The sequence below is a fragment of the Gobio gobio genome (assembly GCF_949357685.1).
Source record: "Gobio gobio genome assembly, chromosome: 9".
Lineage (NCBI taxonomy): Eukaryota > Metazoa > Chordata > Actinopteri > Cypriniformes > Gobionidae > Gobio > Gobio gobio.
The window spans coordinates 56687929-56703184 of record NC_137115.1 but is presented as its reverse complement, the minus strand read 5'-3'; the positions used below and the strand labels follow the sequence as shown (position 1 = coordinate 56703184).

Sequence of the window (15256 nt, the reverse complement as noted above, 5' to 3'; positions counted from 1 at the left end):
CATCACAGGTCAGTGGTGGAGTTATACTCACGGGACACTAGAGTTATTCACAATCACCAAAGTTCATTATTTGCATGCGTTTTAAAGCCTTGCCGGCTCATTCGCGTGCGCGGTTTTAACATGAGCTTTTCCGAGCGCGCGCACTAAACGCCTGTAAAACACGTGATTACTGGACTAAGTAGTCGTCTTACTGCGCTAATACTGTCAAATACACACAAGGTTAACATAAACTCAGTCGGTTATGTCTAAAGTGAAAGTAAATCTGTGTGTGTCTGTATATTAGATGTGTGCAGGTCTTTAATTGACAGCGGCGCAGCCTATAGTGAACACGCGGTCCTTAAAGGGACAGTTCACCTCTAAAATTATGTCATTATTTACTCACTCTAATATTGTTCCAAACCTGTTTTCATTTCTCAATGACAGAATATTCATTTATGATCGAACTCCCTTAATGTTAATACAACAACAAAAGACAAAGAGAAAATCACTCACTGCTCTTGACTGAAAAACTAATACAGCAGCTTTAATAAGAATCAGTGTATATTTTACAGTGAAGTCTGAAGTGTTTTATTTTTACATTCATTCATTCAATTTCATACTTTAATGCTGCTGTACAGCTCTGAGCTGCCAGTGAAAATATTTATATATTTATTTTATATTATACAATACACTAGGAACACAAGGTTTTTTTTTAAAGTAAAGTTTTAAGTTTAAGGTAGGTTTTTCAATACTTTTAAGTAAAATAAAGAAAGAGTATTGCAATAAAAAAAGTATTTTTTTCTCCTTAACCTCTTGCTTTTCCTGTCGCCTAAGAATAGAATAAAACATTAATGTGACAAGCCATCAGAACCGAACCGAAAACCGTGGTTAAAAACCGAGGTATGTATTGAACCGTGGACTAACTGTAGTGTTGCATCCCTAATTTTTTCCCAAAAATTGACCCGTATGACTGGTTTTGTGGTCCAGGGTCACATATAAATGAATCTAAAGATTCAAAAACATTCATAATGTCCCTCTAAAGAAGGTTTCGTCTCAAACGAACCGCTTCTGATCAAAGATGCAATAAAATATACAAACCAAATAATAATAACGTAACAGAAAGATATTCAAATATAATATTAACGGCTGATTAAACACACACATTCATTCTGATCTGAAACAAAGACACATCTGATGCTGTGTGTGTGTGTGTGTGTGTGTGTGTGAATGGAGTGTGTGTTATAGCATATAGCAGCAATTGTTCGTCTGTAGGTGGTGGGCGGAGCTCTGTACTCTTCTGATTGTGATGTCACACACAGCTGATCTACACCATCTGCTCTCTCGTCCAATCAGATCACAGACGACAACATCAGTCCATGCTAATCAGATCTCCAACCCTAAACGGCTCAATGTGACTACAAATCATTAATGATAAACATTAAAAAAACAGCTCTGGACTCGATTTGGCTCAACAAACGGATGTAGGGATTAAAGTGAGGACGGCGGCCGGTCTTAAGCTAATTACACAAACAGGAGTACACACACACACACACACACACACACACACACACTAAAGTGAGTGAGCGTCACACTGAACCTACAGAGAGATCATGTATGGCGTTCATGGCCTGAGGGACACACTCGATGAGATGAAAATGAGGCGATATCTTCTTTTGTAGAAGAAAATGAACAACATGATGACAGAATGGTAATTTTTGGGGTGGACTATCCCTTTAAACATGGGTAAGATGTGTCACGTGTAGTAAGGAAAGACTGTTGAATGGATTCAGAACGGATGAGCCGGTGCTCGGCTCGATGTGGGCTGAACTAATGAGGGCGAGGAGGGACGCTTTTGTCTCTTCAGCATTTCTGTGTCAAGACTGTGTGTAGAAAACAGAGGGTTTTTGTGCTGGAGAGAGAGAGAGAGAGAGAGAGAGAGAGAGGGGTTGCGGACGGACCATACAGAAAGAATCATTTTGGGTCGCTCCATCTCAGATCGCTTGACCATTTTTAATCGTAATTTTGACTAGGGATGTGCGATATTGAAGAAAAATGTGATATGCGATATCCTTGTTAAATAATGCGATATGCGATACGATATAGTTTTAAGTGTGTAAAATCTATTTCTTTCCCCAACTGATATCCTTCACTTAAAGCATAACCGACTGTGTTTACATCAATACTCATCAAGACACAACTGTGTGTGTTTTTGACAGTTCGAGTGTGTAACAAGACACGAAAAAAGAACGACTTGTGCGCACGTTTCGGTGTGTGTGTGTGTGTGTCAGACAGCGCGAGACTGCAAGGAGTTGTTTTTCGCAAGTTATTGCGTTTAATAACTCTTTTTAACGTCAAGCAAGTCACATAAGTAACAGTCGTGTGCTCAGTCTATTCTCTGCTATACGCGTCGACCTAAAACATACACTTTTCACAATGTTGAAGTAGCCTATTAAAAACATTCAGATATTGCGTGCCATTGCGAGATTTCGATAATTTCGATATATTGCGCAGCCCTTTTGACCTTTAGGGCTGGATCATTCTAGCGCCTCCCATCCAATAAATCACAATAATCTTTGTGCTTTGTTACTATTGATATGAAACAGTCTCAGATTTCAAATTACGTCAATTTTATAAATACCGTTTTGGTGCTGTTTAATGCGACGTGACAGATCGCAGTAGCGCCTCAGTTCAAGAGAAGTGTGAACTGATCATCTCTTCCGCCTTAAAGGAACGCGCTACTATTTTTGAAAATAGGCTCATTCTGAGACTCCCCAAGAGTTGTCAGGATTTCAAAAAAAAAAATTTGTAAGTATAATTTATTCTGAAGCAATATTATCACCAGCTTTGACATATTTAAATATGCATATTTGTGATATTTTTACCTTTTTATTAAGGGCAGTTTTCCCCTAATCGTATTAAATATAGGATATGCTTCAGCTTTCCTTTTATATTCTTACATTTGATCAATAAATTAAACTAGAATAAGACACTATAGGCTGTTACCAATCAAATTAAATCATTTACACTGAAAAATTACAACTGCATTAAATAATGTTATGAGATTATTTAAATTTTTTTTGAATATACAAATAAGAAATGTTGAAACTAAACCACCAGTAGGTGGCGCTGTGACCGTCTGAATGAGCGAGTCATTGAGTCGATTCGTTCAAATGGCTGATTCATTCAAGAATTTGGCGGTCGTTTACGAATAGTTCATTGAATCTTTGATTCAACCGATTCATTCAAACGCTGAATCATTCACTAACACACACTGATGCTGTGAGATGAGTTATGGTTCTGCGGTGATCTTTGTTTGGAACTATTTTCGCTGCTGAAATGGAACAAAAACTCTCAATATTGCATCTAAAATGTAAGTGACTTAATGTTCATTAATTGTTTCTGGAACTGGCGTATGAATCAGAGTCATTTTCAGTCGTGATGGTATTCAAGAAAACAACACTCTTGTTAGTGTGATGTTGCTTAACTGCATCATATGTTATAAATATAAAAACTAGGAAACAACACGTCAATGTTTAGGAAGCACTAAATGAGGTGTATTAGAGACACTTCAACGTTTGACAATACAATTTCCAACAGATTTGACAGACAAAGCTCGTCTCCCAAACACTAGAATACGGAAATAACGTTTACTGGACCTTCTGATGTTTTCCTAAAGATTCTTACAGCAGGACACTTTTACTGGAGAAGAGAAATTACTGAAGATCAGGAGAAAGGGATTCCATGATCAAAACAAGAACAAATATCAGAAAAATCAACTGACAAACCCACTGACAATTACTTGTGCTTGTTTTAAGCACAAACTCACTTCATTTTGTTCAATTTCTCAGAGAACGAGTTCATTTCTTCATTTTGCGTGTCATTAAATGTGTCTTGATTTAAGGATGTTTTGATTTTTGACCTGGAAAACAAAAAGGTTTTTTTGCAGTGCATATGCAATTTAATTTTTAGCCCTAAGAAATCCATTTAATTCATTTTTTGTTTTAGTTTTACTCTGTTTTAATGGTTAAATTATATTTTATTAGTCAAAAATCATGTCTAATGAATTGAAATCATAAAACATATACAATTTAACAGCAATTTATTAAAAGCCCTATGATATACGTTTCATTATTTCTCAAATTTAGTTTAATTTTGTGCCAAATTCTGTGTTTTACATTTTTGGGTGAGCTATTTATTCACATGAGGGCGAGTAATTGATGACAGAATTGAAATGTTAGTGTGAACTGTCCCTTTAAGTGTAGCTACTGACCCGGTCCTGTGACCTTTTCATCAAGTCCGCATTATACTGTCTATTCCATTTCACAGGGCCCTGATTTAATGCCATGATATTGAATTTAAGACTTTCAAGATCAAATGAAGACCTTTTTAAGACCCACAGAAACCCTGAGCAAGTAAAATAACAATAAAAAACGAGTGGTTTTGCAACACACACATACATTAAGTAATGTACATTACATCACCTGGACCGCCACTTTAGAGAAAGCGAGGTCCGATCTCACACCGGACACAACAGCATGGTTCTGAGAACACACACACACACACACACACACACACACACGTGATCCAGCTCTCTGACAGGACAGATCGAACAGGAACACACAAAGAAACTCACAGAAACTGATCTGACGACACACAGAGACATCCCAGACACGCGAGGAATGTGATCAATGCAGAAAAACCTGACGGATCAGATGTGATCGGTGTCTGCAGAAACCAGCCACACACACACACACACACACACACACACACACACACACACACACACACACACAAAACACATGATACAGACTCCCATCCAGACCAAATGACCAGTGAGAACCTGAACTCGCTGTACTATCACAGTTACTGTACAGTCAGTCATGTACTATCACAGTTACTGTACAGTCAGTCATGTAATATCACAGTTACTGTACAGTCAGTCATGTAATATCACAGTTACTGTACAGTCAGTCATGTACTATCACAGTTACTGTACAGTCAGTCATGTACTATCACAGTTACTGTACAGTCAGTCATGTAATAGAGTTACTGTACTATCACAGTTACTGTACAGTCAGTCATGTAATAGAGTTACTGTACTATCACAGTTACTGTACAGTCAGTCATGTACTATCACAGTTATGGTACAGTCAGTCATGTACTATCACAGTTACTGTACAGTCAGTCATGTACTATCACAGTTACTGTACAGTCAGTCATGTAATATCACAGTTACTGTACAATCAGTCATGTACTATCACAGTTACTGTACAGTCAGTCATGTACTATCACAGTTACTGTACAGTCAGTCATGTACTATCACAGTTACTGTACAGTCAGTCATGTACTATCACAGTTACTGTACAGTCAGTCATGTAATATCACAGTTACTGTACAGTCAGTCATGTACTATCACAGTTACTGTACAGTCAGTCATGTACTATCACAGTTACTGTACAGTCAGTCATGTACTATCACAGTTACTGTACAGTCAGTCATGTAATAGAGTTACTGTACTATCACAGTTACTGTACAGTCAGTCATGTAATAGAGTTACTGTACTATCACAGTTACTGTACAGTCAGTCATGTACTATCACAGTTACTGTACAGTCAGTCATGTAATAGAGTTACTGTACTATCACAGTTACTGTACAGTCAGTCATGTAATAGAGTTACTGTACTATCACAGTTACTGTACAGTCAGTCATGTACTATCACAGTTACTGTACAGTCAGTCATGTACTATCACAGTTACTGTACAGTCAGTCATGTACTATCACAGTTACTGTACAGTCAGTCATGTAATATCACAGTTACTGTACAATCAGTCATGTACTATCACAGTTACTGTACAGTCAGTCATGTAATAGAGTTACTGTACTATCACAGTTACTGTACAGTCAGTCATGTAATAGAGTTACTGTACTATCACAGTTACTGTACAGTCAGTCATGTACTATCACAGTTACTGTACAGTCAGTCATGTACTATCACAGTTACTGTACAGTCAGTCATGTACTATCACAGTTACTGTACAGTCAGTCATGTAATAGAGTTACTGTACTATCACAGTTACTGTACAGTCAGTCATGTAATATCACAGTTACTGTACAGTCAGTCATGTAATATCACAGTTACTGTACAATCAGTCATGTAATATCACAGTTACTGTACAGTCAGTCATGTAATAGAGTTACTGTACTATCACAGTTACTGTACAGTCAGTCATGTAATAGAGTTACTGTACTATCACAGTTACTGTACAGTCAGTCATGTAATAGAGTTACTGTACTATCACAGTTACTGTACAGTCAGTCATGTACTATCACAGTTACTGTACAGTCAGTCATGTACTATCACAGTTACTGTACAGTCAGTCATGTACTATCACAGTTACTGTACAGTCAGTCATGTAATAGAGTTACTGTACTATCACAGTTACTGTACAGTCAGTCATGTAATATCACAGTTACTGTACAGTCAGTCATGTAATATCACAGTTACTGTACAATCAGTCATGTAATATCACAGTTACTGTACAGTCAGTCATGTAATAGAGTTACTGTACTATCACAGTTACTGTACAGTCAGTCATGTAATAGAGTTACTGTACTATCACAGTTACTGTACAGTCAGTCATGTACTATCACAGTTACTGTACAGTCAGTCATGTACTATCACAGTTACTGTACAGTCAGTCATGTAATAAAGTTACTGTACTATCACAGTTACTGTACAGTCAGTCATGTAATATCACAGTTACTGTACAGTCAGTCATGTAATATCACAGTTACTGTACAATCAGTCATGTAATATCACAGTTACTGTACTATCACAGATACTGTACAGTCAGTCATGTAATATATCAGATACTGTACTATCACAGTTACTGTACAGTCAGTCATGTAATATCACAGTTACTGTACTATCACAGTTACTGTACAGTCAGTCATGTAATATCACAGTTACTGTACAGTCAGTCAGTCATGTAATAGAGTTACTGTACTATCACAGTTACTATACAGTCAGTCATGTAATATCACAGTTACTGTACAGTCAGTCATGTAATATCACAGTTACTGTACAGTCAGTCATGTAATATCACAGTTACTGTACTACCACAGTTACTGTACAATCAGTCATGTAATATCGCAGTTACTGTACAGTCAGTCATGTAATATCACAGTTACTGTACAGTCAGTCATGTAATATCACAGTTACTGTACTATCACAGTTACTGTACAGTCAGTCATGTAATATCACAGTTACTGTACAGTCAGTCATGTAATATCACAGTTACTGTACTATCAGAATTACTGTACATTCAGTCATGTAATATCACAGATACTGTACAGTCAGTCATGTAATATCACAGTTACTGTACAGTCAGTCATGTAATATATCAGTTACTGTACAGTCAGTCATGTAATATCACAGTTACTGTACTATCAGAATTACTGTACATTCAGTCATGTAATATCACAGTTACTGTACTATCACAGTTACTGTACAGTCAGTCATGTAATATCACAGTTACTGTACTATCACAGTTACTGTACAGTCAGTCATGTAATATATCAGTTACTGTACAGTCAGTCATGTAATATCACAGTTACTGTACAGTCAGTCATGTAATATATCAGATACTGTACTATCACAGTTACTGTACAGTCAGTCATGTACTATCACAGTTACTGTACAGTCAGTCATGTAATATATCAGATACTGTACTATCACAGTTACTGTACATTCAGTCATGTAATATCACAGTTACTGTACAGTCAGTCATGTAATATCACAGTTACTGTACTATCACAGTTACTGTACAGTCAGTCATGTAATATCACAGTTACTGTACAGTCAGTCATGTAATATCACAGTTACTGTACAGTCAGTCGTGTAATATATCAGTTACTGTACTATCAGAATTACTGTACATTCAGTCATGTAATATCACAGTTACTGTACAGTCAGTCATGTAATATATCAGTTACTGTACTTTCACAGATACTGTACAGTCAGTCATGTAATATATCAGTTACTGTACTTTCACAGATACTGTACAGTCAGTCATGTAATATATCAGTTACTGTACAGTCAGTCATGTAATATCACAGTTACTGTACAGTCAGTCATGTAATATATCAGTTACTGTACAGTCAGTCATGTAATATATCAGTTACTGTACTATCACAGATACTGTACAGTCAGTCATGTAATATATCAGTTACTGTACAGTCAGTCATGTAATATATCAGTTACTGTACTGTCAGTCATGTAATATATCAGTTACTGTACTATCACAGTTACTGTACAGTCAGTCATGTAATATATCAGTTACTGTACAGTCAGTCATGTAATATCACAGTTACTGTACAGTCAGTCATGTAATATATCAGTTACTGTACTGTCAGTCATGTAATATATCAGTTACTGTACTATCACAGTTACTGTACAGTCAGTCATGTAATATATCAGTTACTGTACAGTCAGTCATGTAATATCACAGTTACTGTACAGTCAGTCATGTAATATCACAGTTACTGTACAGTCAGTCATGTACTATCACAGTTACTGTACTGTCAGTCATGTAATATATCAGTTACTGTACTATCACAGTTACTGTACAGTCAGTCATGTAATATATCAGTTACTGTACTGTCAGTCATGTAATATCACAGTTACTGTACAGTCAGTCATGTAATATATCAGTTACTGTACTATCACAGTTACTGTACTGTCAGTCATGTAATATATCAGTTACTGTACAGTCAGTCATGTAATATCACAGTTACTGTACTGTCAGTCATGTAATATATCAGTTACTGTACTATCACAGTTACTGTACAGTCAGTCATGTAATATATCAGTTACTGTACAGTCAGTCATGTAATATCACAGTTACTGTACTATCACAGATACTGTACAGTCAGTCATGTAATATCACAGATACTGTACAGTCAGTCATGTAATATCACAGTCACACAAACATCAATCACCTCAGTTATTATAAACAGAAAAGACAATCTGAATCACATCAAATGTTATGATGAATGTTTACTCAAACACAGAGTGTAATAGTTTCTCTGAGTATAACCTTCATAAAGCAGATGCATCATAACTATCATAACATAGCAATAATCATAACTACATAACTGTGCTGATACTGGTACTCGTATATTAATGTGCCATAATATTTACTCAGTTCTGCCGAAGAACAGTAGAGAACATCAGCATATTACCCTGATACTGTACTGAGGGGTTATACTCTCACGCGCTCGGGTAATAACCGACGTGTTTGTTGATATTTCATTAATGCTGTTATGGATCTAGTTTTGTTTCATTGATTATAACAGGGGCGTCATTGTTTTGACGCGTCGCGTCGCTCTCAGCATCGCGTCAGCTCTGATATACACAACTAACACACACATACAACGCATATCTCACACACACACGAGTGTTTGATCACAATAATAATTCGTCGCTGCGCCGTTTTGGACTTTAATCCAGCGAGCGCTGCTAATGCTAAAGCTAATGTGAGGCCAGCGGGTGTTAGTCGCGTCCGTGTGCGGCGAAATCGCGTTACCTTTCTCTCGCCACCGTCCATCTCGCACGCCGACACCGGAACCGAGCCGCGTGCAGCTGTCAGGAGCCCGTAAACACGGGCATGATCCGGTGCTGCTCCCGTTCTGATGTCCGTCACTGACTGACTGACTGACTGACTGACACTCATCTGGGACGGAAGCCGCGGAGGGTCAGTATGGAAATGCGTTTCTGTTATTCTGCCGTGCTGCCGCTAGGAAGCAGAACATTCACACGCATGCGTAACGGAGATGTGCAGTGAGTTCTGTCATTTGTCATATGATTTCAAATTGACCCAACTTGCTGTTGCAATGTGATTTATATATATATTAGGGCTGTCAAAAGATTAATCGCGATTAATCGCATCCAAAATAAAAGTTTGTGTTTACATAATATATGTGTGTGTACTCTGTTAATTATTATTTATATATAAATAAACACACATTCATGTATATATTTAAGAAATATTTATATAAATGTTTTATATATAAAAATAATATTTTTTCTTAAATATATACATGCTTGTGTGTGTATTTATATATAAATAATTATTAACAGAGTACACACACATATATTATGTAAACACAAACTTTTATTTTGGATGTGATTAATCGCGATTAATTTTTTGACAGCCCTAATATATACAGGGCTCGACATTAACGCTTGTCCGGGACAAGTGGATTTTTTGAAGGGGCAAGTGAAAAACAATTTTACTTGCCCGACGGACAAGTATCCTGGTTAAAACGTCAAAACAAAAAATAACTAGGGAATCACCAAAGTGCAATAATGATTCTGCATGCAGTGTAAGTGGCGATCGATAGTGGATAATAATTTAAAACGAATTGACATTAATAAGGTTGAGCTGTTGATGCTCGCGCCGCCTCTCGAGGAGAAAATCAAAAACAAATGAGCGCCGCTCACACACAGAAACTCAGTTAACATACACAGTTAAAATTGTGCAGTTTTTATATTTATAACATATGATGCAGTTAAGCAACATTACACTAACAAGAGTGTTGTTTTCCTGAATACTATCACGACTGAAAATGACACTGATTTCATACGCCAGTTCCATAAACAACTTAACATTAAGTCACTTACATTTGAGAAGCAATATGGACTGTTTTTGTTCTATTTCAGCAGCGAAAATAGTTCCAAACAAAGATCACAGCAGAACCATAACGCATCTCACAACAACAGCGTGTTACTGAATGATTCAGCGTTTTAATGAATCGGTTGAATCAAAGATTCAAAGGCCTATTCGTAAACGACCGCCAAATTCTTGAATGAATCAGCCGTTTCACTGAATCGACTCAATGACTCGCTCATTCAGACGGTCACAGCGCCACCTACTGGTGGTTTAGTTTCATCTTTCCAACATTTCTTATTTGTATGTTCAAAAATATTTAAAATAATCTCATAACATTATTTAATGCAGTTGTAATTTTTCAGTGTAAATGATTTAATTTGATTGGTAACAGCCTATAGTGTCTTATTCTAATTAAATTTATTGATCTAATTTAAGAATTTAAAAGGAAAGCTGAAGCATATCCTATATTTAATAAGATTATGGAAAAATGCCCTTTATAAAAAGGTACAAATATGACAAATATGCATATTTAAATATGTCAAAGCTGATTAAACACTGGTGAGAATATTGCTTCAGTATAGATTATATTTACAAAAAAAATCCGGACAAGCAAATGTTTTACTCGGACAAGTGAATGACAGATTTACTGGTGTGAAGGACAAGCGTGTGAACAGGCTTAATGTCGAGCCCTGATATATATATTTGAGTGTTGTAACTTTGAGCGTTGTAACTGTGAGCATCGTAACTGTGAGCGTCGTAACTTTGAGTGTTGTAACTGTGAGCGTCGTAACTGTGAGCGTCGTAACTTTGAGTGTTGTAACTTTGAGCGTCGTAACTTTGAGCGTTGTAACTGTGAGCATCGTAACTGTGAGCGTCGTAACTTTGAGTGTTGTAACTGTGAGCGTCGTAACTGTGAGCGTCGTAACTTTGAGTGTTGTAACTTTGAGCGTCGTAACTGTGAGCGTCGTAACTTTGAGTGTTGTAACTTTGAGCGTTGTAACTGTGAGCATCGTAACTGTGAGCGTCGTAACTTTGAGTGTTGTAACTTTGAGCGTCGTAACTTTGAGCGTTGTAACTGTGAGCATCGTAACTGTGAGCGTCGTAACTGTGAGCATCGTAACTGTGAGCGTTGTAACTGTGAGCATCGTAACTGTGAGTGTTGTAACTGTGAGCGTCGTAACTGAGCGTCGTAACTATGAGCGTCGTAACTTTGAGTGTTGTAACTTTGAGCGTCTTAACTTTGAGCGTTGTGATGAAGTTAGTTGAGCGTTGTGATGAAGTTAGTTGAGCGTAAGTTGAGCGTTGTAACTTTGAGTGTCGTAACTGTGAGTGTCGTAACTTTGAGTGTCGTAACTTTCAGTGTTCTAACTTTGAGTGTCGTAACTTTGAGCGTTGTAACTTTGAGCCTCGTAACTTTGAGCGTCGTAACTGTAAACATCGTAACTTTGAGCGGCGTAACTTTGAGCGGCGTAACTTTGAGCGGTGTAACTTTAAGCGTCGTAACTTTGAGTGTTGTAACTTTGAGCGTCTTAACTTTGAGCGTTGTAACTGTGAACATCGTAACTGAGCATTGTAACTGTGAGCGTCGTAACTTTGCGCGTCGTAACTGTGAGCGTTGTAACCGAGCATTGTAACTGTGAGCGTCGTATCTTTTTTGAGTATTGTAACTGTGAACGTCGTAACTTTGAACGTCGTAACTGTGAGCGTCGTAACTTTGAGTGTTGTAACTTTGAGCGGCGTAACTTTAAGCGTCGTAACTTTGAGTGTTGTAACTTTGAGTGTCCTAACTTTGAGCGTCGTAACTATGTGCGTCGTAACTGTCAGCGTCGTAACTTTGAGTGTTGTAACTGTGAACATCGTAACTGAGTGTTGTAACTGTGAACATCGTAACTGAGTGTTGTAACTGTGAACATCGTAACTGAGTGTTGTAACTGTAAACATCGTAACTGAGTGTTGTAACTGTGAACATCGTAACTGAGCGTCGTAACTGTAAACATCGTAACTGAGTGTTGTAACTGTGAACATCGTAACTGAGCATTGTAACTGTGAGCGTCGTAACTTTGAGTGTTGTAACTGTGAACATCGTAACTGAGCGTCGTAACTGTAAACATCGTAACTTTGAGCGGCGTAACTTTAAGCGTCGTAACTTTGAGTGTTGTAACTTTGAGCGTCCTAACTTTGAGCGGTGTAACTTTAAGCGTCGTAACTTTGAGTGTTGTAACTTTGAGCGTCTTAACTTTGAGCGTTGTAACTGTGAACATCGTAACTGAGCATTGTAACTTTGAGCGTCGTAACTTTGCGCGTCGTAACTGTGAGCGTTGTAACCGAGCATTGTAACTGTGAGCGTTGTATCTTTTTTGAGTATTGTAACTGTGAACGTCGTAACTTTGAACGTCGTAACTGTGAGCGTCGTAACTTTGAGTGTTGTAACTTTGAGCGGCGTAACTTTAAGCGTCGTAACTTTGAGTGTTGTAACTTTGAGCGTCCTAACTTTGAGCGTCATAACTTTGAGCGTCGTAACTATGTGCGTCGTAACTGTCAGCGTCGTAACTTTGAGTGTTGTAACTGTGAACATCGTAACTGAGCGTCGTAACTGTAAACATCGTAACTGAGTGTTGTAACTGTGAACATCGTAACTGAGCATTGTAACTGTGAGCGTCGTATCTTTGAGTGTTGTAACTGTGAACATCGTAACTGAGCGTCGTAACTGTAAACATCGTAACTTTGAGCGGCGTAACTTTAAGCGGCGTAACTTTGAGTGTTGTAACTTTGAGCGTCCTAACTTTGAGCGGTGTAACTTTAAGCGTCGTAACTTTGAGTGTTGTAACTTTGAGCGTCTTAATTTTGAGCGTTGTAACTGTGAACATCGTAACTGAGCATTGTAACTGTGAGCGTCGTAACTTTGCGCGTCGTAACTGTGAACATCGTAACTGTGAGCGTTGTTACTTTGAGTGTTGCAACTTTGAGCGTCGTAACTGTGAACATCGTAACTTTGAGCGGCGTAACTTTGAGCGTCGTAACTTTGAGTGTCGTAACTTTGAGTGTCATAACTTTGAGTGTCGTAACTTTGAAAGTTGTAACTTTGAGTGTTGTAACTTTGAGTGTCGTAACTTTGAGTGTCGTAACTTTGAGTGTTGTAACTTTGAGCGTCTTACCTTTGAGCGTTGTGATGAAGTTGGTTGAGCGTTGTGATGAAGTTAGTTGAGCGTAAGTTGAGCGTTGTAACTTTGAGTGTCGTAACTGTGAGTGTCGTAACTTTGAGTGTAGTAACTTTGAGTGTCGTAACTTAGAGCGTTGTAACTTTGAGCCTCGTAACTTTGAGTGTTCTAACTTTGAGTGTCGTAACTTTGAGGCTCGTAACTTTGAGCCTCGTAACTTTGAGCGTCGTAACTGTAAACATCGTAACTTTGAGCGGCGTAACTTTGAGCGGTGTAACTTTAAGCGTCGTAACTTTGAGTGTTGTAACTTTGAGCGTCTTAACTTTGAGCGTTGTAACTGTGAACATCGTAACTGAGCATTGTAACTGTGAGCGTCGTAACCGAGCATTGTAACTGTGAGCGTCGTATCTTTTTTGAGTATTGTAACTGTGAACGTCGTAACTTTGAACGTCGTAACTGTGAGCGTCGTAACTTTGAGTGTTGTAACTTTGAGCGGCGTAACTTTAAGCGTCGTAACTTTGAGTGTTGTAACTTTGAGCGTCCTAACTTTGAGCGTCATAACTTTGAGCGTCGTAACTATGTGCGTCGTAACTGTCAGCGTCGTAACTTTGAGTGTTGTAACTGTGAGCGTCGTAACTTTGAGTGTTGTAACTGTGAACATCGTAACTGAGTGTTGTAACTGTGAACATCGTAACTGAGTGTTGTAACTGTAAACATCGTAACTGAGTGTTGTAACTGTGAACATCGTAACTGAGCGTCGTAACTGTAAACATCGTAACTGAGTGTTGTAACTGTGAACATCGTAACTGAGCATTGTAACTGTGAGCGTCGTAACTTTGAGTGTTGTAACTGTGAACATCGTAACTGAGCGTCGTAACTGTAAACATCGTAACTTTGAGCGGCGTAACTTTAAGCGTCGTAACTTTGAGTGTTGTAACTTTGAGCGTCCTAACTTTGAGCGGTGTAACTTTAAGCGTCGTAACTTTGAGTGTTGTAACTTTGAGCGTCTTAACTTTGAGCGTTGTAACTGTGAACATCGTAACTGAGCATTGTAACTGTGAGCGTCGTAACTTTGCGCGTCGTAACTGTGAGCGTTGTAACCGAGCATTGTAACTGTGAGCGTTGTATCTTTTTTGAGTATTGTAACTGTGAACGTCGTAACTTTGAACGTCGTAACTGTGAGCGTCGTAACTTTGAGTGTTGTAACTTTGAGCGGCGTAACTTTAAGTGTCGTAACTTTGAGTGTTGTAACTTTGAGCGTCCTAACTTTGAGCGTCATAACTTTGAGCGTCGTAACTATGTGCGTCGTAACTGTCAGCGTCGTAACTTTGAGTGTTGTAACTGTGAACATCGTAACTGAGCGTCGTAACTGTAAACATCGTAACTGAGTGTTGTAACTGTGAACATCGTAACTGAGCATTGTAACTGTGAGCGGCGTAACTTTG

General features: G+C 38.1%; 1 protein-coding gene across 5 annotated transcripts in view; it reads right to left on the bottom strand.

The window, feature by feature from the left end:
- Window positions 1-9699, bottom strand: part of secisbp2l (SECIS binding protein 2-like) — a 61521-nt gene extending 51822 nt beyond the window's left edge. For all 5 annotated transcript variants that reach the window (XM_079824876.1, XM_079824878.1, XM_079824877.1 and 2 more), the window contains exon 1: window positions 9568-9699. In XM_079824876.1, coding sequence (XP_079681002.1) covers window positions 9568-9588 — 21 coding nt within the window. In that variant the 5' untranslated portion in view covers window positions 9589-9699. The remainder of the gene's footprint in view (window positions 1-9567) is intronic.
- Between the last annotated feature and the right edge of the window lie 5557 nt (window positions 9700-15256).